Source organism: Phyllobates terribilis, unplaced genomic scaffold (genome assembly GCF_046119375.1).
Source record: "Phyllobates terribilis strain yellow unplaced genomic scaffold, ASM4611937v1 Scaffold_1__5_contigs__length_1240528914, whole genome shotgun sequence".
NCBI lineage: Eukaryota > Metazoa > Chordata > Amphibia > Anura > Dendrobatidae > Phyllobates > Phyllobates terribilis.
Window position 1 is genome coordinate 759,917,836 of NW_027362761.1, and position 25,204 is coordinate 759,943,039.

The 25,204-nt window shown below is 46.6% G+C and overlaps 1 protein-coding gene across 1 annotated transcript in view; it reads right to left on the reverse strand.

The window, feature by feature from the left end:
- The window catches only part of MFSD12 (major facilitator superfamily domain containing 12), an 87,112-nt gene extending 66,660 nt beyond the window's left edge, over positions 1 to 20,452 (reverse strand). The window contains exons 1-2 of the mRNA XM_073655191.1: positions 19,972 to 20,452; positions 10,868 to 11,078 (exon numbers count right to left, since the gene is read on the reverse strand). Of these exons, the coding sequence (XP_073511292.1) occupies positions 10,868 to 11,078; positions 19,972 to 20,239 (479 nt within the window). The 5' untranslated portion in view covers positions 20,240 to 20,452. The remainder of the gene's footprint in view (positions 1 to 10,867; positions 11,079 to 19,971) is intronic.
- Between the last annotated feature and the right edge of the window lie 4,752 nt (positions 20,453 to 25,204).

Below are 25,204 nucleotides of genomic sequence, written 5' to 3' on the forward strand. Positions count from 1 at the left end.
CCTACGAGCTGAACTTAGAGCTACCAGCATGGCTGTTTTTAAAGGTGAGAATTTTCTCCAAAGCTTCCTCTAAGGGCTCAAAGGGGGACTTTGTTAGTGCTTCTAGAACCAGATTAAGGTCCCAAGGAGGCATCCTTGGGAGTAGGAATAGGTCTAGATCTACTGCAAGCTTTAATGAATCTAATGATCCAGCTATTCGCTGCTAAGTCGCAATTATATAGTGCCCCCAGAGCTGATACTTGTACCTTAAGGGTACTGGTGGCTAACCCCATGCTTAAGCCTTTCTGAAGGAATTCCAGGATGGCCCCAATAGGAACCCTCCCTTTGGCAGACTGACCCGAGGTAGACAAACTTAGCCCAGGTTCGGCCATAGATCCTAGTAGTCACCGGCTTCCTACTCGCCAGTAGAGTAGTAACTAGACCTGGAGAGAACCCCTCCTGCGTCAGTAGTGACCTTTCAAAATCCAGGCCGTCAAATGCAGGCCCAATCTTTGGGGATGGAAGACTGGGCCCTGCTTGAGGAGATCTGGGGGTGTCCGAAGAACCCATGGATCCGCCTGGGACATTATCATCCAAGTGAACCATGGTCTCTTGGGCCAAAAAGGGGCGATCAATATAACCCTAGCCTGTTCTTCTCGGATCTTCCTCAGGATAGTAGGGATCAACATTAGAGGGGGAAGGCATAGGCCAGGGTAAAGTCCCAAGGAATTTGCAGCTCGTCTACCGCAAACTGCATCTCCTTTGGATTCAGGGAGCAAAATATTTTGGTCTTCCAATTGTGTTTGTTCACAAACAGATCTGAGGTTGTCCCCATCTGCCAACAATCTGCTGGAATACCGCTGGATTCAATTCCCATTCTCCTTGTCTCAAGATGTGTCGGCTTAGAAAAATCGGCTTTTACGTTCTCTCCTCTTATATGCAGTGCCGAGAGTGTAAATAGATGACTCTCCGCAAAGCGAAGGATCTGGTCCGCTACTAACATCAGAGGGAGGGATCTGGTACCCCCCTGACGATTGATTTAGGCGGCTGTCGTTCGGTTGTCCGACATTATCCGGATGTGATGACCCTGAAGAGGAGAACTGAACTCTACTAGCGCATTTCTGACTGCCAACAGCTCCCTCATGTTGGAGAAGAGACTTGTCTCGCTGTCTGACCAGAGGCCTTGTATTGAATGATCTCTCAGGTGTGCTCCCCAGCCTTCTGCGCTTGCATCTGTCGTAATCGTATTCGACACCTGGAAAGACCAAGGAACCCGCAGAGATAGATTTACTGGATTCATCCACCACTCCAGCGAGTTGATTACTAAACTTGAAAGGGATATTCTTACATCCAGTTGACCTCTGAGCCGTTTGTTTGTCAGGATCTCCTGCTGAAGAAGTCTGGTATGGAACTGGGCCCACTGAACTGCTGGGATACAAGAGGTCATTGTATCCAATAGAGACATTGCATTCCTCAATGTCATGGATGGATTGTTGATTACGCGTGATATGAGGGAGCTGATCTTCAGTTTCTTGTCCTCTGGCAGAAGACAGGTTTTCCAAGTCCAAAATGAGACCCAGGAATGACAACCTTTTTAGGTTCTAGTCTCGATTTTTCTAAGTTTAACATCCACCCCAGGCCATTTAGACTGGCCATGACTTCTGCCAGAGCCAGTGCACAGAGCTGTTTTGATCTGCCCACCACTAAAAAATCGTCCAGGTAAGGGATGACTAGGATATCTTTTTCCCTTAGATGTGCTGTGACTTCCAGGATAACCTTTGTGAAGAGCCAAGGAGATGCCAAAGGGAAGAGCTGCAAACTGAAAATGCCTTATGTGCTTGCCGAACCGTACAGCTACCCTCAGAAACTGTTGGTGTGCAGGAAAGATTGGGAAGTGGTAGTAAATAGAGGACGCACATATAGAATTCTGGAAACATTTTTATGGCCGATTTTATTGATTCCATTTTGAATGACCTGTAAATCAAATAGTTGTTCAGCTTCTTCAAGTTGACAATGGTTCTGAAGGAGCCATCCGGTTTCTTTATTAGGAAGAGTTGAGTAAAACCCTCTCCTCTGCTCGGGTACAGGTGTTTCTACTAGAACCCCCTTCACAACCAGAGTGAGTACTTCCTGCTGCAGGGCCATCTGCTCCCTTAGGCCTCTGGGGGCTGAAATCCTGATGGTGTTCCTGGGAATGTTTTTGAACTCCAACTTCAGCCCCCTCCTGATTATCCCTAAAATCCAAGCACTGGACGATATTTTTTCCCAAGTGGGACAACCTTCCTCCCACCTGGGGAGGTCCGTCACTTAGGGGTTTTCTTACTCTCGGAGGATGGACCCCCGAATATGAAGCCTCTGTTATTCAGCTTCCTGTCTCTCCAACCACTTTGGTCTCTAGGAAACTTGCTCCGATTGTATTTCCTCTTCCGAAAGGAGCTCTTATATCGGGGAGCAGACACAGAAGGAAAGATCCTAGTTACTTACCGGTAACGGGATTTTACAGAGCCCATGACAGCACCACCTGAGAGAGGGTATCCGCCCACCAAGGACAGGAACCTACTGAATAAAAAGGCAGTACCTCTCCTCCGCATCAGTTTTGTTTCAGAGCATGAGAGGGCCTCCGAAGACAGGTTAATACATAACCACCACCTCAACATATGTACTAAACACCTTAAAAAAAAGTGCACACCACAGTGATAAAGGGGAGGGAATTAATAGGGTGCTATCATGGGCTCTGTAAAATCCCGTTACCGGTAAGTAACTAGGATCTTTTCCCCTTCTCCCATGACAGCACCACCTGAGAGATTTATAGAGATCAAATACCAGAGGGAGGGATCACCGCTTGCAACACCCTTCTACCAAAGGACAGATCAGTAGAAGAGGAAAGGTCAAGACGGTAATGTTTGTAAAATGTAGCGGGGGATGACCAAGTTGCCGCCTTACATATAATGTCGATGGGCACATCCGCCTTCTCAGCCCAGGAAGCAGCTACCGCTCTGGTGGAATGGGCCTTCAGGTTCTCAGGAACCGGCAGATTGCTAGAAGAGTAGGCTAAGGTAATAGTATCCCTGACCCATCTAGCTATGGTCCCCCTTGTAACCTTAAGTCCTTTCCTAGCCCCCTGAAAGGATATAAATAAGGCGTCACTCTTTCTCCAGGCTTTTGTCACTTCCAAATACTGGACTAACACCCTCCTAACATCTAAGGTGTGAAGCTTATGTTCCTCAGAATCCCTAGAATTAGGATAGAAGGAAGGGAAAGTGATTACTTGCGTCCTATGGAACTTGGAGGCTACCTTTGGAAGATAAGACCAGACCCGGCCTAAGATTACTCTATCCATACATACTTGAGTGAATGGATGGTTAACGGATAGTGCGTGTAAGTCACTGACTCTACGAGCTGATGTCAGGGCCACCAATAGAGCAGTCTTTAAAGTTAAGATTTTTTCTGAAACCTTCTCTAAGGGCTCGAAGGGAGGTTTGGTTAGTGCTTCCAGAACTAAATTAAGGTCCCAAGGAGGCATTCTTGGAACAGGAATAGGTCTGGATCTATGACAGGCTTTAATAAATCTAATGATCCATCTATTTGCTGCCAAGTCATAATTATACAGTGCCCCCAGAGCAGATACCTGTACCTTAAGAGTACTGGTGGCTAGTCCCATGTTTAACCCCTTCTGGAGGAATTCTAGTATGGCCTCAATAGGAATCCTCCCTTTGGCAGACTGACCTGAGGTAGACAAGAACTTAGCCCAGGTTCTACCATAGATTCTAGTTGTTATCGGCTTTCTACTTGCTAGAAGGGTAGTAACAAGATCCGGAGAAAACCCCCTTTGCGTCAATAGCGACCTCTCAAAATCCAAGCCGTCAAATGCAGGCCCGCTCTTTGGGGATGACAGACTGGGCCCTGCCTGAGGAGATCTGGGATGTCCGGAAGAACCCATGGATCTGCTTGGGACATTCTCTTCATCCAAGTGAACCATGGTCTCTTGGGCCAGAACGGGGCGATCAATATAACCCTCGCCCGTTCCTCTCGGATCTTCCTCAGGATAGTAGGGATCAGTACTAAAGGGGGAAAGGCATAAGCTAGAGTGAAATCCCACTGAATCTGCAGCGCGTCCACCGCAAATGCCCCCTCTTTTGGATTCAGGGAGCAAAAGGTTTCGGTCTTCCGATTGTGTCTGTTTGCAAACAGATCTATCTGGGGCTGTCCCCACCGATCCACAATCTGCTGAAAAACGGCTGGATTCAACTCCCACTCTCCTTGTTTCAAGATGTGATGACTCAAGAACTCGGCCTTTATGTTCTCTTCCCCTTTTATATGCAGTGCCGAGAGCGTAACCAGCCGACTCTCGGCAAACCTGAAGATCTGATCCGCTATTAACATCAGAGGGAGAGACCTGGTACCCCCCTGATTGATGTAGGCGACTGTTGATCTGTTGTCTGACATTATCCTGACGTGAGGACCCTGAAGAACAGAACTGAATTCTTTTAGCGCGTTTCTGGCTGCCAACAGCTCTTTCATGTTGGAAGAGAGACTTGTCTCGCTGTCCGACCAGAGGCCTTGTACAGAACGATCCCTTAGGTGAGCTCCCCAACCTTCCGCACTTGCGTCTGTTGTAATTGTATCCGACACCTGGAAGGTCCAAGGAACCCCCAAAGATAGGTTGACCGGAGATGTCCACCAGTCCAGGGAGTTGATCACAACATCTGGAAGAGATATTTTCCCATTCAGGCAACCTTTGAGCCGCCTGTCCGCTGCCAGAATCTCCTGTTGAAGACATCTGGAATGGTGCTGGGCCCACTGAACCGCCGGGATGCAAGATGTCATTGTACCCAGAGACATTGCACTCCTCAGGGTCATGGTCGGATTGCTGACAACCTGAGATGTTAGGGATCTGATCTTCAGCTTCTTTTCCTCTGGCAGAAGACAGGTTTGGTTTTCTGAGTCCAGAATGAGACCCAGGAAAGACTGAACCCTCTTTGGTTCCAGCCTTGACTTCTCCAGATTTAACAGCCAACCTAGGCGTCTTAGACTGGCCATGACGTCCGCCAGGGCTAGAGCACAGAGTTGACTTGATCTGCCCACTACTAAGAAGTCATCCAGATAAGGGATGACCAAAATATCTCTTTCCCTCAAGTGCGCCGTGACCTCCAGAATGATTTTTGTGAAGACTCTCGGCGCCATGGAAATGCCAAAGGGAAGAGCTGCGAACTGAAAATGCCTTACGTGCCTGCCGAATTGTACAGCTACTCTTAGAAACTGTTGATGATCTGGCAAAATCGGGACATGGTAGTAGGCGTCCTTCAGATCGAGGACACATAAAACAGTCCGGAAATAACATCTTTATGGCAGATTTTATTGTTTCCATCTTGAAAGGCCTGTAGATTAAATGGTCGTTCAGTCTCTTTAAGTTCGCAATGGTCCTGAAGGAGCCATCCGGCTTCTTTATTAGGAAGAGAGTCGAATAGAATCCTCTTCCTTGCTCGGGTGCAGGTGTTTCCACCAGAACTCCTTTCATGAGCAGAGAGAGAACTTCCTGCTGTAAGGCTATCTGTTCCACTAAACCTCTGGGGGCTGATATTTTGACAGTGTTCTTGGGCCTGCTTTTGAACTCTAATGTGAGCCCCCTCCTGATTATCCCTAAGATCCAAGAATTGGATAAAATGTCCTTCCAAGCAGGCAGGAAGTGGGACAATCTTCCTCCCACCTGGGGGGAACTGTCACTTAGGGGCTTTCTTATTCTCGGAGGAGGGACCCCCAAACATGAAGCCTCTGCTATACGGCTTTCAGTCTTTCCAGCTACCTTGGTCTCTGGGAGCTTTACTGCGGCTGTATTTTCTCTTCCGAAAGGAACTGTTAAATCGGGAACCAGACACCGTGGGAAATCCATGTTTTTTGTCTGCGGCTTTATCTAGGATGTCATCTAGACCTTTGCCGAACAAGAAGTCCCCCTCACAAGGGATTGAGCACAGTTTAGACTTTGACTGCACATCTCCTGGCCAGCTCTTGAGCCATAGCGCCCTACGGGCTGCATTAGAGAGGTTTGCAGACCGGGCAGCCAGCCTAACTGAATCTGCCGATGCATCTGCCAGGAATGCAGCCGCTCCCTGCATAAGAGGAAGGTCTGATAGAATTTTCTCCCTGGACACATTCCCCCTGATCTGGTCTTCCAATTGTTGAAGCCAGATCATCATAGATCTAGCAGTGCAGGTCGCTGCTACTGCCGGTTTAAGGGCCCCTGCTGACGACTCCCAGGTTTGCTTAAGGAAGGACTCCGCTTTTTTATCCAGCGGGTCTTTTAAGGCTCCTAAATCCTCAAAGGGCAGAGTGGATTTTTTTGAAGATTTTGAAATGGCCACGTCAATCTTAGGGGTTTTGTCCCATTTAGCCGCATCCTCATCCTCAAAGGGGTACCTCCGCTTGGAGGATGACGGCAGCTGACCCTTCCTCTCCGGTTTCTTCCATTCCCTTTCTATCAGAGATTTAATCCTGTCATTGACCGGGAATGAGCGTCTCCTCCTTTGGTCTAAGCCCCCGAACATAACATCCTGGACTGTTCTGGGCACTTTGGTATCGGTAATACCCATAGTCCCTCTGACGGCTTTAACTAGTCTCTCAGTATTATCAACCGAAAAACAAGGTCTGCCCCCCCCCCCCATTATCATCCGAAGACTCCGATGACGATGAGGAGTGATTAGAGGAGGAAGGCAGTTCTCTCGTAAAACGGGACTCCACTGATTCCTCTGATTCTGAAGAAACTAGTTTTCGCTTCTTTTTGAGTGAGGTTAAGCCTCTTAAAGACTCTCTGACCTCTGTCTGGATTAGATCCTTTAATTCTAAAGAAAACCTGGGGGACTCCTCTGCAATGGTTTTCTGAATACAGTCTGAGCATAGGTTTTTGGCATAGGAGGTGGGAAGACCGATTTTGCATAAAGCACACTCCCTGTTTTTATTTTTAGCACTACACTTCTTCGCCTCCTGCCCCAAGAAATAAAAGGAGAAGGAGGAAAAGAGAGAGAGAGAGAAGAGCACATTATTCAAGGTGAGACTTTCACGAAGATCACTCACCACACTGCCATTCAGACTAGGGTACCGGAGGCGGTGGTTGCCGTTCACATGAGGGCTCCCATCTGGCGGAGGTGGACTGACGAAGTCTTTTCTGACCAGTCTTGCCGGAACTCGTACGCCCCTCACTGCTGTGACTTTGTCGATGGGAAGATTCCCGTTCCATTTGTTTGAGCTGCTTGCGCTGCTTTGATGGCTGTGGCTGCTGCTGTACTTCCTGTGGCGGTGACAGCTGCTGCCCAGGTGACTGCGGTTCCTCATCCATCATGGCGGGGATGCAGACACCGCCATCCTGATTGCTCCCCATCCTTAAAAGCAGTAGGGCTCCACCTCCTTTAGGCTCCTCCCCTTCCGGCAGCATGCTCATCTCCCTTTTTTTTTTTTTTTTAAATTTTAGCCAGCTGGCGCACTACCCGCAGATCCACCTGCCTCTGCGCGTGCGCAGCCCAGCGGCACCTGGTGCGCTTGCAGCGGGATGACAGCTTCCCACCCGCGCATGCGCTGACCCGGTTTCCGGCGCACTCCGTGATAGGGCGCGTCAGCACCCCGCGCGTGCGCAACCCGGACTTCCGGCGCGCTCCGTCAGAGGGTGCGACGCGACCCCCACGTGCGCAGCCCGGAAGACCTGCCGGCCGGCGCGCTCAGTTCATCTTTGCGAGGCGCAGACCCGGCCGCAGGCCCCGGCGCACGCGGGGAGGAATCCAGAAACAGCACCTCCTCCCCACACGCAGACCCGGGCAGCAGCCAGACGGGCTGGGAACAGGGACCATCTGCTGCTTCCACGGCCTCCAGGCCGCACCGTCCATAATCCAGGTACGTGAGGTACCACCTGGTGAGGCTCCCATCAGGGACAGGAACCAAAAACTGATGCGGAGGAGAGGTACCGCCTTTTTATTCAGTAGGTTCCTGTCCTTAGTGGGCGGATACCCTCTCTCAGGTGGTGCTGTCATGGGAGAAGGGGAAAACACATGTTAACAGCCCAAGTTTTAAGTTCTCACTGACCACTTTAACAGCACCATTTACCTCATGTGCATTACAAAAGGGAGAAGACTATTGGGCAGATTCAGCAAGATTGGTGGATTGTACACCACTCCTAATGCATGTGCATCACAATACATTTGGCCTACCATGCGCCAAAGACAGAAATGGTACATCATTTGTTTCTGCTACAGTTTAGGTCTCATAGCATAAATTTTAATGCAATTGTCAGGTCACAGTACTCCATTTTTTAAAAATGCTGATGAAGATGACAAACGCCAAAGCAAACGTGTTGCAAGTGTCACACGATTTTTATTGAGTTTTGCATGAGGCAACTGTTCCATGAAATGGGTTCTACTTCTTTCCTCAGGGTGCATATAATACAGTCATGGCCGAAAGTGTTGGCACCCTTGACATTGTTCCAGGAAATTAAGCGTTTCTCCACAAAAAAAATATTGCAATTACCAGTGTTTATTTTGAATACATGTGTATTTAAATGCAAAGAAGAAAAAAAAAGCCAAACACACGCACACAAATTGGACACAATTTCACACTAAACCCCAAAAGACAGCCGGACAAAATTGTTGGCACACTAATTTCAAACATGTGATGATCGTTCACACTCACCTATAGCAAGTAACAGGTGTGGGCAATATGAAAATCACACCTGAAACCAGATAAAAAAGGGGAGCAGTTGACTCAATCTTTGCATTGTGTGTCTGAGTGTGCCACACTAAGCACAGAGAACTGAAAATAAAAGGAGAACCAAAATTGTTGATATTTTTCAACAATCTCAAGGTTACAAGTCCAACTTTAGAGATCTTGATGTTCCTTTGTCCACAGTGCGCAACATAAAGATTACAACCCATGGCACTGTAGCTCCTCTCCCTGGACGTGGACGGCAGAGAAAAATTGATGAAAGGTTGCAACGCAGGATAGTCTGGATGGTGGATAATCAGCCCCAATCAAGTTACAAAGAAATTCAAGCTGTCCTGCAGGCTCAGAGTGCATCAGCATCAGCACGAACTATCCATCGATCATGACAGACATTAAAAGAGCTAGACTGTAGTTTGCCAAAAATCCTTCTGGGAAAGAGTCTTGTGGACAGAGGAGACCAAGATAGCACTTTGGTAAATCACATTCTACCGTTTACTGAAAACAAAAATGAGGCCTACAAAGAAAAGCAGTCAACCATGGTGGAGGTTCAAAGATGTTTTGGGGTTGTTTTGCAGTCTCTGGCACTGTGCAAGGCATCATGAAATCTGATGATTACCAAAAGGATTTTGGTTTGCAATGTAGTGCCCAGTCTTAGAAAGCTGGGTTTGTGTCTAGGTCATGGGTCTTCCAGCAGGACAAGGACCCCAAACATAAATCCCATTGAACACCTGTGGAGAGATCTTAAAATTGCTGTTGGGAGAAGGCACCCTTCAAATACGAGAGACCCTAAGCAGTTTGCAAAACAGTGGTCCACACTTCCAGTTGGGAGGTGTAAGAAGCAGTCATAGAAAAATTAAAAAGTCCCTAAGGCCACTCTAGGGAGGGAGCCATTCACCCCCTCCCAGAATCTGTAGAAGGAGAAAGCTTACAATCTAAACCACAAGTTTAACATAAGGGAAGAGAGTAAATTACTTATAGCTAAGTGGCAAAACTAATTAAAACTCATTTTGAAGCCCAGACTCACTGCAGTGGACAGGTGATTAAAACAGAACATCTATTGTGGGTAACAGCCACCCAGACTAGGATTCGTAGATTTAAGAGGCAGAGAAGAAGAAAATCTAACTGTTAGAGATGTCTCTTTTCCTCTGAAGGGAAGAAAAGTTATCTGCAACTAGGCACTGGTGGAAAATTATGAATATTGTGGTTTGTACAGATCCAGTATTGATGGAATATACGTTTTCCACTAATAGAAGAAACTGCATATTTTTTCATAACTGAGGCATGCCTATAAGCCCCAAATCAATAGTGGCCAATAGGAAACATGGCTGTTGTCAGCCATCTATGAAAAGGTAAAATCCCTATATATATATATATATATATATATATATATATAACGGCGATATCAAATGCCTGTGATAGTCGGGAGTGAAGATATTGTGAATATCATCATTTTCTGAAACTGAAGCCACATTCCATGACCAGCCCTGTTATGAGTTGTCAAGTAGGGGTGACTTAGGTGCTGACAAAAAGACAAGCCAATTATCGGTGTTCAATGCCAAAAGATACATTGCCATGTAGGCATGATCCACGTGTTTTTTTTTTTTTTTTTTGCAATCAAATTGCTTCCATCCACTAATCTCTGAAGCCATTGCAGTGAGCAGGTTTAGTTATTTTCGATTGTTTATCCTTTTGTAATTGCATATGCTGTATTGTTTTGTCCCCTTTGTAACACACACACACTGTTAGTTCTCCAATAACCAGCCTATTAGTGCCTGCGGCCTCAGTTGATCGGTTAATTGTGTAATTGTTCTGACAATATGGGGCAGCAGAGGGTTGTTTGTGACAAAAAGAAGTGGTGGGTTCAGTGTGACACCCCCGGCTGTGATCTTTGACAATTGGTGGCAGCAGTGGGATCTGTGTGATCTCTGGTGTCATCCTTGACAGAAGCAATTAGTTGCAGTTATTTATTTCAAAGGATGTGCAAACAAATAAGTTGCGGGTGCCAACAGTTTTGGGGTTTTAGTGTGAAATTATGTTCAATGTGCCTTTTTACTCACTTTGTGTTGTTCCAATACACACAAAGGAAAACAAACATGTGTAATTGATGTGTTTCTCTTAAATTATTGCATTTTCTGGAACAATGTCAAGGGTGCCAACACTAAAAATTTTTATATACATTAGAACATACCGGAATGCTGTAAGCTCCACTTTGTCATGTTCATTGTGAGCCAGGTCTGGAATTAATGCGAGATGAGAGATCTGTGTAGACGCCCATCCAAACTGGAAAATGACAATGAAAGGGATGAAGTATATCAAGTCAACCCACTGCGGTGTATTTTCTGTACAGCCCAAACATGGGTTAAAGATGAAAGGAAATGAGATAAGAACACTCAATGTCCCTGCAAAGAAGAAAAAAAAAAAAAAATTCAGTTAGGAAGGAAACATACATTAAAACAAATCCTAAAACCACAAAGGTGTAATGAACCCGGTCAGTATTAAGTACAACTCCATTTTTGCCTTGCATTGGTTTTCATATCTACCATAAATACGCATTTTAATATAATGGAGTGAACAGTTTTCCCAGCTAGTATTATACAGTGACTTGCAAGAGTTCACATTCCCCCACCCTTTTTGCCATTTTTCTTGTTAGGGTTTGCATCAGTTCATGTAAGGAACATGCCTATAACTGAACATTGTTTGTGTCACAAACAAACCATAGGATAAAATTATGAACAACTTCAGTGTGGATAACTATTCACCCCCCATTAAGTCAGTACTTTGTGGAGCCTCCTTTAGCTGCAATTCCATTTGGATATGCATGAGCTTTCCACATCTTGCCACTGGGATTTTAACCTATTCCTCAATGCAAAACTGCTCCTCAAAGTTTCAAGCTGTTCAGAGGAAACCATCTAGCTTCAAGTCTGACCACAGATTCTCAATTTGATTAAGTTCTGGGCTTTGAGTAGCCCACTCTAAAACATTTACACGTTTCCCCTTAAACCACTCCTGTGTTGCTTTAGCAGTATGCTTTGGGTCATTGTGTCTTGTTTGAAGGTGAAACTCTGCCCCAGGTCTCAAATCAACGACAGACTGAAACAGGTTTTGCTCAAGAATATCCCTGTATTTCGCACCATCCATCTGCCCCTTGACTCAAACCATTTTCCCTGTTGCTGCTGCCGAAAAAAAAAGTCCCCACAACATGATGCTGATGTTCTTGGGGTCATGAGCTGTGTTTGGCGCCAGACATAGCGTTTACCTTGGTGGCCAAAGTTACATTTTACCACAGCACCTTCCCCCGTATATTTGGGGAGTCTCCAACATCTTTTGGCAAACTCAAAAACAAGCCTTACAGTTTGTGTGCAAGTAAAGGCTTTTTCTGGCCACTCTTCCATAAACACTATGGCTATGGAGTGTACGGCTTTTGTGGTCATATGGACAGATACTCCTGTCTCTGCAGCTACTTCAAGGTTCCCTTTGGTCCATGTGCTACCGGATTGATGCCCTCCTTGCCCGGGCTGAGAGTTTTGGTGGGTGGCCTTTTCTTGGCTGGTTTATTGTGGTACCATGTTCTTTAAATTTGATGGTGCTCTGGCATTTAGCAAAAACACAGCTCTGACAAAACAGTCAGGAAAAAAATAATAAGGGGTGTGCGCACGCATATGAGATTTCTTAAATTTCAGACTTTACTGGTACTGTAAAACCCAGCAAAAAAAAGGAACATGTGATCATAGCCCAAGAAAGCTCCCTGATTATATATCACAGCAAGCTTTCTTCTCAAAAGGCTAGAAGTTTGGTCTCCCCTAACTTAGCAAACATTGCATCAAAATTAATCAGTCTGAGAAATCCCTCCATAGGAGTCAGCCCATATCAATTCACACATTAGTCAGTCAAGTGTACAACACAGGGTGAAGTTACATTAACCCTTTAAAGGAGGACCTGTCACCAAATTTTTCCCAGAACTGCATCATGAACAACTGACATAAGTGCAACTTCTTTCCGGATAGGTAGTGTGGTGGAAGGGCAGTACAGCAAAGCTGATAGGACTGAGAAGAGGAGAGCTGATAGAAGGGGTTTATAATGTGACACAGCTTAACTTTGCTGTTCCTTGCCCCACAGGGACCTCATCTCCGGTGTCTAAAAATGCAGGGAGATGGGAACAGGAGATGAGCGCTGTATCATTACATGTCACACTGAGAAACCCCAAGCTATGGTGGGGAAAGGGGGGGGGGGTTTAGTGTGCATTTTTTCTACCTGCTTATGATTGGGCAAATTACACAGGTGAGGGGGTGGGGGAGAAATCACTACCTCAAGCTAGTGAAAGTTTAAGTGGCTCTTAGGTGTAGCATTATAACTTAGCCCCCTTGGGCAAAAAGCACACAAGTCCTCTGATGAATCCAGCGGAGGAAATGCATCAGGGCAACTGTTAAAGGGAAAGTGCAAGGCCAAATACACTACTCAAATAACACATCCTAGATCTGAATGAATGAAATATTCTCATTGAATACTTTGTTCTGTACAAAGTTGAATGTGCCAATAACAAAATCACACAAAAATAAATCAATGGAAATCAAATTTATTAACCAATGGAGGCCTGGATTTGGAGTCACCCCAAAAATTAAAGTGGAAAAACACTACAGGCTGATCCAACTTTGATGTAATGTCCTTAAAACAAGTCAAAATGAGGCTCAGTATTGTGTGGCCTCCACGTGCCTGTATGACCTCCCTACAACGCCTGGGCATGCTCCTGATGAGGTTGCGGATGGTCTCCTGTGGGATCTCTTCCCAGACCTGGACTAAAGCATCCGCCAACTCCTGGACAGTCTGTGGTGCAACATGACGTTGGTGGATGGAGCGAGACATTATGTCCCAGATGTGCTCAATCAGATTCAGGTCTGGGGAACAGGCGGGCCAGTCCATAGCTTCAATGCCTTCATCTTGCAGGAACTGCGGACACTCCAGCCACATGAGGTCTGGCATTGTCCTGCATTAGGAGGAACCCAGGGCCAGCCGCACCAGCATATGGTCTCACAAGGGGTCTGAGGATCTCATCTCGGTACCTAATGGCAGTCAGGCTACCTCTGGCGAGCACATGGAGGGCTGTGCGGCCCTCCAAAGAGATGCCACCCCACACCATTACTGACCCACTGCCAAATCGGTCATGATGAAGGATGTTGCAGGCAGCAGATCGCTCTCCACGGCATCTCCAGACTGTCACATGTGCTCAGTGTGAACCTGCCTTCATCTGTGAAGAGCACAGGGTGCCAGTGGAGACTTTGCTAATCCTGGTGTTCTGTGGCAAATGCCAAGCATCCTGCACAGTGTTTGGCTGTGAGCACAACCCCCATCTGTGGATGTCGGGCCCTCATACCACCCTCATGGAGTCGGTCTCTAACAGTTTGTGCAGACACATGCACATTTGTGGCCTGCTGGAGGTCATTTTGCAGGGCTCTGGCAGTGCTCCTCCTGTTCCTCTTTGCACAAAGGAGGAGGTAGCGGTCCTGCTGCTGGGTTGTTGCCCTCCTACGGCCCCCTCCACATCTCCTGGTGTACTGGCCTGTCTCCTGGTAGCGCCTCCACCCTCTGGACACTACTCTGACAGACACAGCAAACCTTCTTGCCACAGCTCGCATTGATGTGCCATCCAGGATGAGCTACACTACCTGAGCAACTTCTGTGGGTTGTAGAGTCCATCTCATGCTACCACGAGTGTGAAAGCACAACCAACATTCAAAAGTGACCAAAACATCAGTCAGAAAGCATCGGTACTGAGATGTGGTGTGTTGTCCCCACCTGCAGAACCACTCCTTTATTGAGGGTGTCTTGATAATTGCCAATAATTTCCATCTATTGTCTATTCCATTTGCACAACAGCATGTGAAATTGATTGTCAATCAGTGTTGCTTCCTAAGTGGACAGTTTGATTTCACAGAAGTTTGATTTACTTGGAGTTATATTCTGTTTAAGTGTTCCCTTTATTTTTTTGAGCAGTGTACAATAGCGTCAGCTGTGGACCACCCTTGCAATGGCGGGAGTTATGGGGAATAGGGTAGCGCAGACCCCCCAGGGACAGTACTGCCCATTGATCCCGATGTGGCAGCTGAAACATACCAGGTGAATACCCCAGCCTGCTCTATGGAAATTTATCTTTTGGTGAGATAGTAATAAATAAATTGAACAATTTGAATATGCTGATCCACCATTGGAGTGGCTGGTCGTTGCTTTTTCAATTGAGTATATACACTTGCACTATGAGTTCTGTATAGATGCTTGTATGTGACTGTTGTACTACCCATTTCTGAAACTGTCCTTTTTGAGGATATATGCTCTTGAGATGGGTTTAAAAATTAGTCTAACAACCAAAGATTGGACGTTTAACATGTTCTCATCTTCATACCTCTCACATGGTGGTTGTTGGCTACATTGTCTATTCTTGAAGGTTATACCCTATGCAAGACTGTAAAGCACCATCCCACAATTTACTATTTTTAAAGTGTTTGTTGATTGCTCTTTAATCAATTAGTAAAAGTTATATTTTATTTGCTACATTTAATATGGTTAAATTCAATAGTGTTTATCACTACTGCTGCAATAAAGTGGTGTCGGCACAACTTTTTGCCAGTGAATTGCCGCTGGATCCGTTGTAACTGATCACTACTGGACAGGTGAACATAGGGCAAGTCCTGCTTTAGGCTGTAATCCCTAGCCAGCTTTTCAAACTGGTGCATTTTGGACTAAAGCATACCTGGGTGCAATGATGCAGTGAGGCTATGATTTATGCTGCCTGAATCTAGTGTCAAGTTTTCTTTAATAGGAATGTGAAAGCAGAAGTTCCTATTTTATATTACAGAACTTTTTCAAATGTAATTGGGGGGAGGTGGGGGTTAAGAAAAAAAAACCTCCATAGACTGCAAGACCAGCAAAAATACACCCTGGTTAAATATTCAACACAAAGGTCAGTACTGTCTGAGGGGTTTATTCTACAGGAAGAGGTTGTCGACATTTCTGGGACTCTTATGCAGCAAACGAGGGCCCAAGTAGTATGGACAATTCTACATGTCATTCATAGCCTGGCAACCTCTGATAAGGCTGCTAACTTCCAGAACAGCTTGCTTTATTGGCGAGGGTGTTACACACGATATATAGCCGACCACTGCTGCTGAGTGTTTAAAGCATTGTATGAAGAAAGAGGAAAGCTGCACTGTCTAGCAGTTTCTTAATTACTATCCATTATGCAAAAGAAGTGTTAAACGTTGTTTTGGCCTTTAACTGCCACCTAAGAGGGATTGTCCAGGACGCTTACATTTAGGTCTCATCTTTAGAAAAGTTACTAATATATACTGCAAAGGTCCCACAACCTCACCCATCAACAGTCATCAGGTCCTGCAGTGGCCAAGTGTACAGCATCTACAGCACCAGAACCCTATACATTTTGGGGAGGACCATTCTTGAGCCTGTAGTTAAGATCCTTTTGAAATTAATCATACCTTAGCTGCAGTACCCAGGAATGGCCACTATTGTGTGAAGCCATGATGTCCTGGCTCTGTACACTGTGTACAACTTAACACAGCGGGACCATTGATTTTATATGCTGATAACCTATCCATTAGGCTACTAGTCCTAGACAACAGAATTTTTTACTCTTAGGCCTCAAAAGGCTGTATTTTTTGGTCAGTTTGCAACAGAAAGGACACTGACCAATGCAAGTTGACATGCACACAAGTGCTTTTCCACACAGACCCCCCAAAATAGAAAGCGGTCATAGCTTGCACTAGTTGATCCTTCTTACAGAACAGATTAGTGCATGCAATAGCAGGCAACATCTGCAACAGTCCATAATGTGGATGAGCCCCCAGAAACCAGGGATGTGGAGTCAGTAAGCCAAACCTCCGACTCCTCAATTTCCACGACTCCGACTCCCTGATACACGGCTCCTGTTTAAGTGATAAATTTACTGTAGCACAAATTCATCTCAGCTAAAAAGTCTAGACCCTTAGATCAGGAATAGGACATTTCAGAACTTTCCCAGATTCTTATGAAAAAAATATTCCCCACAAACTGCATTGAACTACTGTACCCGATTATATATTAGGAGTTGGAGTCAGTCCATTTTATACCGACTCCACCAAAACGGACACCAACTCCACAGCCCTGCCAGAAACATCCACACATCAATTTAGACCACATCCACTAAAGATGGATTTATTCTCCCCTGTATGGTGTCATCTCCTTTACACTCATTTTTTTTGCTCAGTTTTTAAGAGCTTTTTTCTATCGTTACACCATTTTTAATGGATCCCTATAAACGTTAGTAGTCAAAGCCAATCCACAAAACAGATGAGAAAAAAAACAAAAAACAAAAATGACATGTAGTCAGTTTAGGACCTCTCAGTAATAATCCCCTGTGGATAACACTTTAACACTGCTTGCTGTAGTTTTGAGTAAAGGATACCGCAGCAATCTGGATCTCCGCCCCATTGGAACAAAGACCTGGAGATATCCTGAAAGTCTGCATTTTTACAAGGTTGAGAAATGGTAGATTTTGAAAACCAGCAGTGTGGGTGTAGGGGGGGGGGGGGGGGGATCAGCCCTTACTGGACATTGAATGACACTTTAAGAGACCATGCTTCCCTCTGATTATTGCTCTTGGACTAGTCACCTTCCCCGTTTTTGGTGTGTGCTGTTCAAGGGAGAAGAACCAGGATGTGAGGGAGACCTTGTGTGCATCTGAGGTAACAGACAGGACGTTTGCCCGTGTCCTGATAAGGAGAGATAAGAGGACCTGATGTTCTCTCAGGAAAAGCATAGTTTTGTGATATGCTTCAGCCATTTCTCCTTATATTCCCATTAACATCATTGTTATAAAAACTGTTATTTCTATCTTCCAGCATATATCCCCTTATTTAATAAAGCCAGTGTTTTGTTTCTGCCTCCTCGTCTGCTGTGCCATACTTGAATCCTGCCTTGTAGTGTTCTTTGGACAAAGCTACATGGGAATAAAAAAATAAAATAAAAAAAAAATCTTCTTAGGGAGTGGTTAATCAGATGTGCAACTTCCATTAAAATGCTATGGAGTCATGTGCTGCCTGCATTAAAAACTGACATCACCAATGAACAACTAGTGTGCATGTGCACTTAACTATTCTTATGATTTTTTTTTTTACCATGACAAAGTGTCAAAGAAAATTTAAAAACTATGGTCCGTTACAAAAAGTCATTACAGGCCAATATAATTTTTGTATAGTGCATGGACAGTTTTTTCACTTGATATGAATAAATCTTGATAGGTGGGCTATAACCATTTTTTACTTTACAGCAATAATTTTGCCTTTGCAACAAGAGTAAAATAATATTGCCATGTGCAAATATTATACAATTTGATTTAGGAAAAAAATAAAGAAGGGGCCACTAACTTCATTTATGGACATCAATTGTTTGAGATCTTTGCCTGTGTGGATTGGATGGATTGTTACCGACATCTGGTGAGAATTTCATGTCACCAGCACCTTTAGAAATACTGGTACACACACACACACATTTTTAATGCACTCCCATATCCAGCTGGCCCGAGAATATAGCTAGTCATGCTGATGAGGATGTGGTGTCATCTACACAATGCCAGGTGTCCCATGACATTTTGAGGGTACACAAACAGTCAGAGGCATACAGCCAGCAATACCACGGTATATGAACTTGACACATGGTATTAGAAGACTGAAAAACTGTCCAAATGATACTGTATCACTGCCAACTAATAAAATATAACATGTTAAGCGTCATTTACCCCCACAAAGCATTCATTACAAAACACAACAGCATAGCGTTTTGGACATCTTGCGGCACATGCTGAAATCCTTGACTGATCTTTCGCTTCCTTCTGAACATCTGGTCAGAACGAAGCTTCAAAAATCGGGTTTATGGCATCAGATATATGAAGGAGAATACGGAAGGCCCATGTCTGTCCGCCTGAGATAAACCTGTAGGAGCTGGTTTCATAATAGACCCCAATGCACCACGCCGACTTCCTATTGTATAACTGATGGGTGATAACTGTCACATGTCCCCCTCCCTACAAAACCACATTTCCTCTGCAGCCTCCTGCTAGTGGCTCTGGTGTTACACATTATAATAACACCTCGGCAGCTAGTTGCTTAATGTTTGCAGGTACTGGTCTAACCACTTTGCCCAATGTGATAAAATAAACTAAATCAGGGTTTCTCATCACCAGTCCTCATACTGCAGTACTTAAGTCATGATTTGAGGATATCCTTAAGAGAACACCTATGGCAATTTATGGAGGGCGGCAATAAATGCATGGCACTGTGCAATACTAACGAAATACTCAAACATGACCTGTTGGGGGAACCTAGAAAACTGAAACTGAGAAACCCTGGACTGCCGAAGTTACCTGGATCTCCTCAAGAACATTATCTAAAGTGCTTTGCACTCAGCTACAGGTCTTCCATTTAGTCCTTTTCAGCTTCTATTAACAGCGTCAGGCTTTGAAAGCCGTGAAGGGGCTAATATAAGTGACCTGATCATTCTTCCAGCAGCTTCCATTTGGACACCACTCAGTTTCAAAATGTCAAAAACGCATACATCGGCGAAACCAACGATCAGAAAACGATGACTAAATGGGTAGAGTCATCTAAAAGACGTCATGTGCACACACTAATGGTGAGCCGCTGAGGTCTGGATGAGCACTTAGGTCTTTACCAGTTTTTCTTGTAAATATAAGACACCCCCCCACCCAAGCTTCTCCTGCTTATTAAACAGTAAAAGCACATCATAGACATTCACTAGAATGGGGGAGTGATCTGGTTGCAAATTGCATCCCAAACACAACCCCATAACAGTAGGGACTTGTGAAAGCCACAGAACAGGTAAGGGAAACAGGTGAGACGGCCGAATGAGGCCTCGTAATATGCCTGATGTGGAAACGCCTCAATACCAGGACCACCAGTTTAATAAACCCCACTGACTGCATTACAGGACATGACAAGTACCCACCCAGCTAAATGATATGGACCCCTAGACATGGCGGTGTCTGGACTATCAGATCAGTGGTTTGAGGCTGATGGTACTGCTTTGGCCACTGGTCAGTAGTCCCCCATGATCTGGCCCTATAGGAAACCCTACAGATTGTATAGGCTCTAGCATCTCAGGGGTACATTCTTGCCTTGGCACACAATGCCCACCATCCTTGGGAACTTCTAATGTGTTGCAGCTTCATCCACAGTAGTATGTGGGGGCTGTCATCACTGCCCACCTCCCCCCATCATACCCGACACATACCTATTAGATGCCAGGATTTCCTGCGCCCATACGACCGAATGACAGAGTGCCGATCCGATTCATAGCCAACCAGGGGGGTGCAGATGCCATCGGCTACCTGCCCAACCAGCAGGAGGAGCCCGGCGTAGAAAGAGTCGAACCCCAGCACCGAGTGAAAGTAGACCAAGAAATAGGTGAACCACATGGAGGCGCAGAGGTCGTTCAGGTAGTGGCCAGTGGCATAGCCCAGCTTCTGGCGCAGCTTCAGGGTGGGCGCAGAGTCTGCCATCCTGCTCAGCTGTGAGCACTGCCAGGGACAAGCTTCCAGCCTCTGCTGTCACACACGTGCCGCCATACTCAGCACTGTCCTGCTCAGCTGCGGTCAGCCATGGCGGTGGCTGCTATCATAATATGCGCCGCTGCCCATCTCCAGGCTGCCACTACAGCGTCGCGTTATATTCCGGGTTCTAATCCCGTAGCAAGGCCACGGACCAATCACAGGCGCATTAGCCCTGATCCCAGGAAGATTGACAACTCACTCACCAATCAGGAGAGCGCTGGAGGTCGTGCCTAGTTACCGCTTACTCCCGCCCCCTCGCCCAAAACTTGTGACTAAATTCCCGGTTAACCCGTTCCTTGCCAGTGTATAGTCACTGCCTTCCTACTTGGTGCTTCTAGTGACGCAAAACATGAGGAAATATGAGGGCACGTGACCCACCTAGCATTACTAAGACTGGTGGTGCTAGCAGGTGGCAGTCAGGGTTTAGGAAACAAAATATTATGAATGGTGGCAATTGTTGGTTTATTATTATTATTTATTATTATTTATTATTATAGCACCATTTATTCCATGGCGCTTTACATGTGATAGGGATATACAGTGCCTACAAGTAGTATTCAACCCCCTGCAGATTTAGCTGGTTGACACATGCGGAATTAACTTGGCATTGTGACATTTGTACTGTAGATCAGCCTGGAAGTGGGAAATGCACTGCAGCAAATTTTTTTTGTTTGTTTTTTTAAAACGTAAAAAGTTAATTCAGAGTGTCATTTATTATTCAACCCCTCAAACCACAAGAATTCTGTTTGGTCCCCCTAAAGTATTAAGAAGTAGTTCAGGCACCAAGAATAATGAGTTTCACATGTGTGGATTAAAGATCTCTTTTGCCAGCCTTTTCTGACTATTTAAGACCCTCCCCAAACTTGTGAACAGCACTCAGACATGGTCAACATGGGAAAGACAAAGGAGCATTCCAAGGCCATCAGAGACAAGATCGTGGAGGGTCACAAGGCTGGCAAGGGGTACAAAACCCTTTCCAAGGAGTTGGGCCTACCTGTCTCCACTGTTGGGAGCATCATCCGTAAGTGGAAGGCTTATGGAACTACTGTTAGCCTTCCACGGCCTGGACAGCCTTTGAAAGTGTCCTCCCGTGCCGAGGCCAGGCTTGTCCAAAGAGTCAAGGCTAACCCAAGGACAACAAGGAAGGAGCTCTGGGAAGATCTCATGGCAGTGGGGACATTGGTTTCAGTCAATACCATAAGTAACGTACTCCACCGTGTAACATACCTGGCGGCGTCCTTGCATGGTGGTCCATCTCCCACTGTGCAAGAGCGCGCACTTGAGCTCCAGTCCAGAATGTCTCTCTGGCTTCCCTCCATGCTGTCTGTTTGTGTCTGTTTCTGCTGCTTAAGGGCGGCGCCCGATCACTTCCTGCTTTTTGTACCTGCTGTGGGTCACACCCCTTGTGCGTCCTCAGCCTATTGCTGTCTGTCACCTGGTATATAGCTCAGCTGCTCCCATCTATCCCTGCCTGAGCATAGTGTTTCATTCAGTGTGTGCTTGCACGCTGAAGGTGCCAGGTCCTGTTCTTTGTCTCCTGCTTTGCGGTATCAGTTCCCGTGTCTGAACTGAGTCCTGTCTATGTCTCCTGCCTTGCGGTATCAGTTCCTGTGTCTGAACTGAGTCCTGTCTATGTCTCCTGCCTTGCAGTATCAGTTCCCGTGTCTGAGCTGAGTCCTGTCTATGTCTCCTGCCTTGCGGTATCAGTTCCTGTGTCTGAGCTGAGTCCTGTCTATGTCTCCTGCCTTGCGGTATCAGTTCCCGTGTCTGAACTGAGTCCTGTCTATGTCTCCTGCCTTGCGGTATCAGTTCCCGTGTCTGAACTGAGTCCCGTTCTTTGTCTCCTGCTTTGCGGTATCAGTTCCCGTGTCTGAACTGAGTCCTGTCTATGTCTCCTGCCTTGCGGTATCAGTTCCCGTGTCTGAACTGAGTCCTGTCTGTGTTCTCTTGTCTGCCTATCCTGGAGGCTGTATTTCCAGGCCTGTCTGAACACGCTCCTAGCCTGTTCCTCCCGCCTTCTAGGGGCCGATTACCTAGACCCGTTCCTGTATCTTGTCTGAACACGCTCCTAGCCTGTTCCTCCCGCCTTCTAGGGGCCGATTACCTAGACCTGTTCCTGTATCTTGTCTGAACACGCTCCTTGCCTGTTCGTCCCGCCTCTCTGGGGGCCGTATTCCCAGACCCGCTCCTGTATCCCGCTGCAGTGTCGGTCTCCTCCGTACACTCAGTTCCAGTCTGAACTCTTTCCTATCCTTTACCTGTTTTGCCTCTATGTCCGTTCCCTTCCTTTTTCTGCAGAGTCTGCACTCGTACCTAACTCCTGCTTGTTGTCTCTGTACTCCCGTTTGTGAGTTTGTGGTCCACTCGCTACTTCACTGCAAGTATCCTGTGGGTATCTGGCTCTGCCTTTCTCTTCCTGTCTGTTCCGTGTGAACAGAGCCCTGTCCCCCCTGCTCTGCCTTGCTCACCGCTCCGGCGGTTCTAGCCTGCTCTGACTCCTTTGCTCACCGCTCCGGCGGTTCTAGCCTGCTCTGACTCCTTTGCTCACCGCTCCTGCGGTTCTAGCCTGCTCTGACTCCTTTGCTCGCTGCTCCGGCAGCCTTGCTCCGCTCGGACCCTTTTGCTCACTGCTCCGGCAGTCTCGCTCCGCTCTTATCCTTTTGCTCACTGCTCCGGCAGTCTTGCTCCACTCTTGCTCACCGCTCCAGGCGGCCTCGTCCTGCTTTACTCTTGCTCACTGCTCCGGCAGTCTCGCTCAGCTCTGACCCTTTGTTCACCGCTCCTGGCGGCCTTGTCCTGCTCTACTCTTGCTCACCGCTCCAGGCGGCCTTGTCCTGCCCTGTTCTCGCTCACCTCTCTGGGCGGCCTCACTCTGCTATGTTTGTCCGCCACATCTGTGGTTCTGTTCCTGAGTCCCAGTGTGTACTGGGTCCTATCCCGCCTGTGTTCCTACCTGCTAGTGCCTCCCTGTCTGCACTCTAGCTGTGCTTGCCTGTACCCCCCTGCCTGCATACTCGCCTGCCTATACCCACCAGTCTGTGTGCCAGCCTACCAGTCTGTTCCTGTATTCCCCTGTGTGGGTCAACAGCCGTGTCCGGGGTCTGTCCTGGAGTAGCACCTGGTCCCTCTGCTCGGTTCCTCCTTGGTGCACTGGCGTCGTATGCCGCCGTGCGACCCTGGTCGGATCGGGTGAATACCTAGTTACGCACCTCCAGGCATTCACTCTCCGGCACGGTCCAGTGGAATCACTACAATCACACGCACACGCCGCTCAGCCCGGGCGTGTGCATTACACACCGCAATGGTCTCCGTTCCAGACGAGCCCGTAAGGTACCTTTACTTTCAAAGTGTCATGTCAAGGCTCGTCTACAGTTTGCTCATGATCACTTGGAGGACTCTGAGACAGACTGGTTCAAGGTTCTATGGTCTGATGAGACCAAGATCGAGATCTTTGGTGCCAACCACACACGTGACGTCTGGAGACTGGATGGCACTGCATACGACCCCAAGAATACCATCCCTACAGTCAAGCATGGTGGTGGCAGCATCATGCTGTGGGGCTGTTTCTCTGCCAAGGGGCCTGGCCATCTAGTCCGCATCCATGGGAAGATGGATAGCACGGCCTACCTGGAGATTTTGGCCAAGAACCTCCGCTCCTCCATCAAGGATCTTAAGATGGGTCGTAATTTCATCTTCCAACAAGACAACGACCCAAAGCACACAGCCAAGAAAACCAAGGCCTGGTTCAAGAGGGAAAAAGTCAAGGTGTTGGAGTGGCCTAGTCAGTCTCCTGACCTTAACCCAATTGAAAACTTGTGGAAGGAGCTCAAGAATAAAGTCCACATGAGACACCCAAAGAACCTAGATAACTTGGAGAAGATCTGCATGGAGGAGTGGGCCAAGATAACTCCACAGACCTGTGCCGGCCTGATCAGGTCTTATAAAAGACGATTATTAGCTGTAATTGCAAACAAGGGTTATTCCACAAAATATTAAACATAGGGGTTGTATAATAATTGACCCACACTTTTATGTTTAAAATGTAATAAAATTCAACTGAGCAACATAACTTTTTGGTTTGTAAGATTTATGCTTCTGTTCATAAAACCTACTCTCGTTTGCAGTTTGAAGGCTCTAACTTATTTGCATCTTATCAAACCAGCTAAATCTGCAGGGGGTTGAATACTACTTGTAGGCACTGTACATAGCAAAAAACATTTACATAATTAACAAAACGAGTTAGCGACTGGTACAGGAGGAGAGATGACCCTGCCCGCAAGGGCTCACAATCTACAAGGGATTGGTGAGGATACAGTAGGTGAGGGCAGAGCTGGTTGTGCAGCGGTGTGGTGGAGCGGTGGTTACTGCAGGCTGTAGGTTTGTCGGAAGAGATGGGTCTTCAGGTTCCTTTTGAAGGTTTCCACGGTAGACGAGAGTCTGATATGTTGGGTACAGAGTTCCAGAGTAGGGGGGATGCATGGGAGAAATCTTGTATGCGATTGTGGGAAGAGGAGATTAGAGGGGAGTAGAGAAGGAGATCTTGTGAGGATCGGAGGTTGTGTGCAGGTAAGTACCGGGAGACTAGGTTACAGATGTATGGAGGAGAAAGGTTGTGGATGGCTTTGTATGTCATGGTTAGGATTTTGAACTGGAGTCTCTGGGCAATGGTGAGCCAGTGAAGAAATTCACAGAGAGGAGAGGCCGGAGAATAGTGTGTGTGTGGGGGGGGGGGGGGGACAGGTGGATTAGTCGGGCAGCAGAGTTTAGGATAGATTGGAGGGGCGCAAGAGTGTTGGAAGGGAGGCCACAGAGCCGGTGGTTGCAGTAGTCAAGGTGGGAGATGATGAGGGCGTGCACTAGTGTTTTTGCAGATTCTTGGCTGTGGAATGTGCGGATCCGGGAGATATTTTTGAG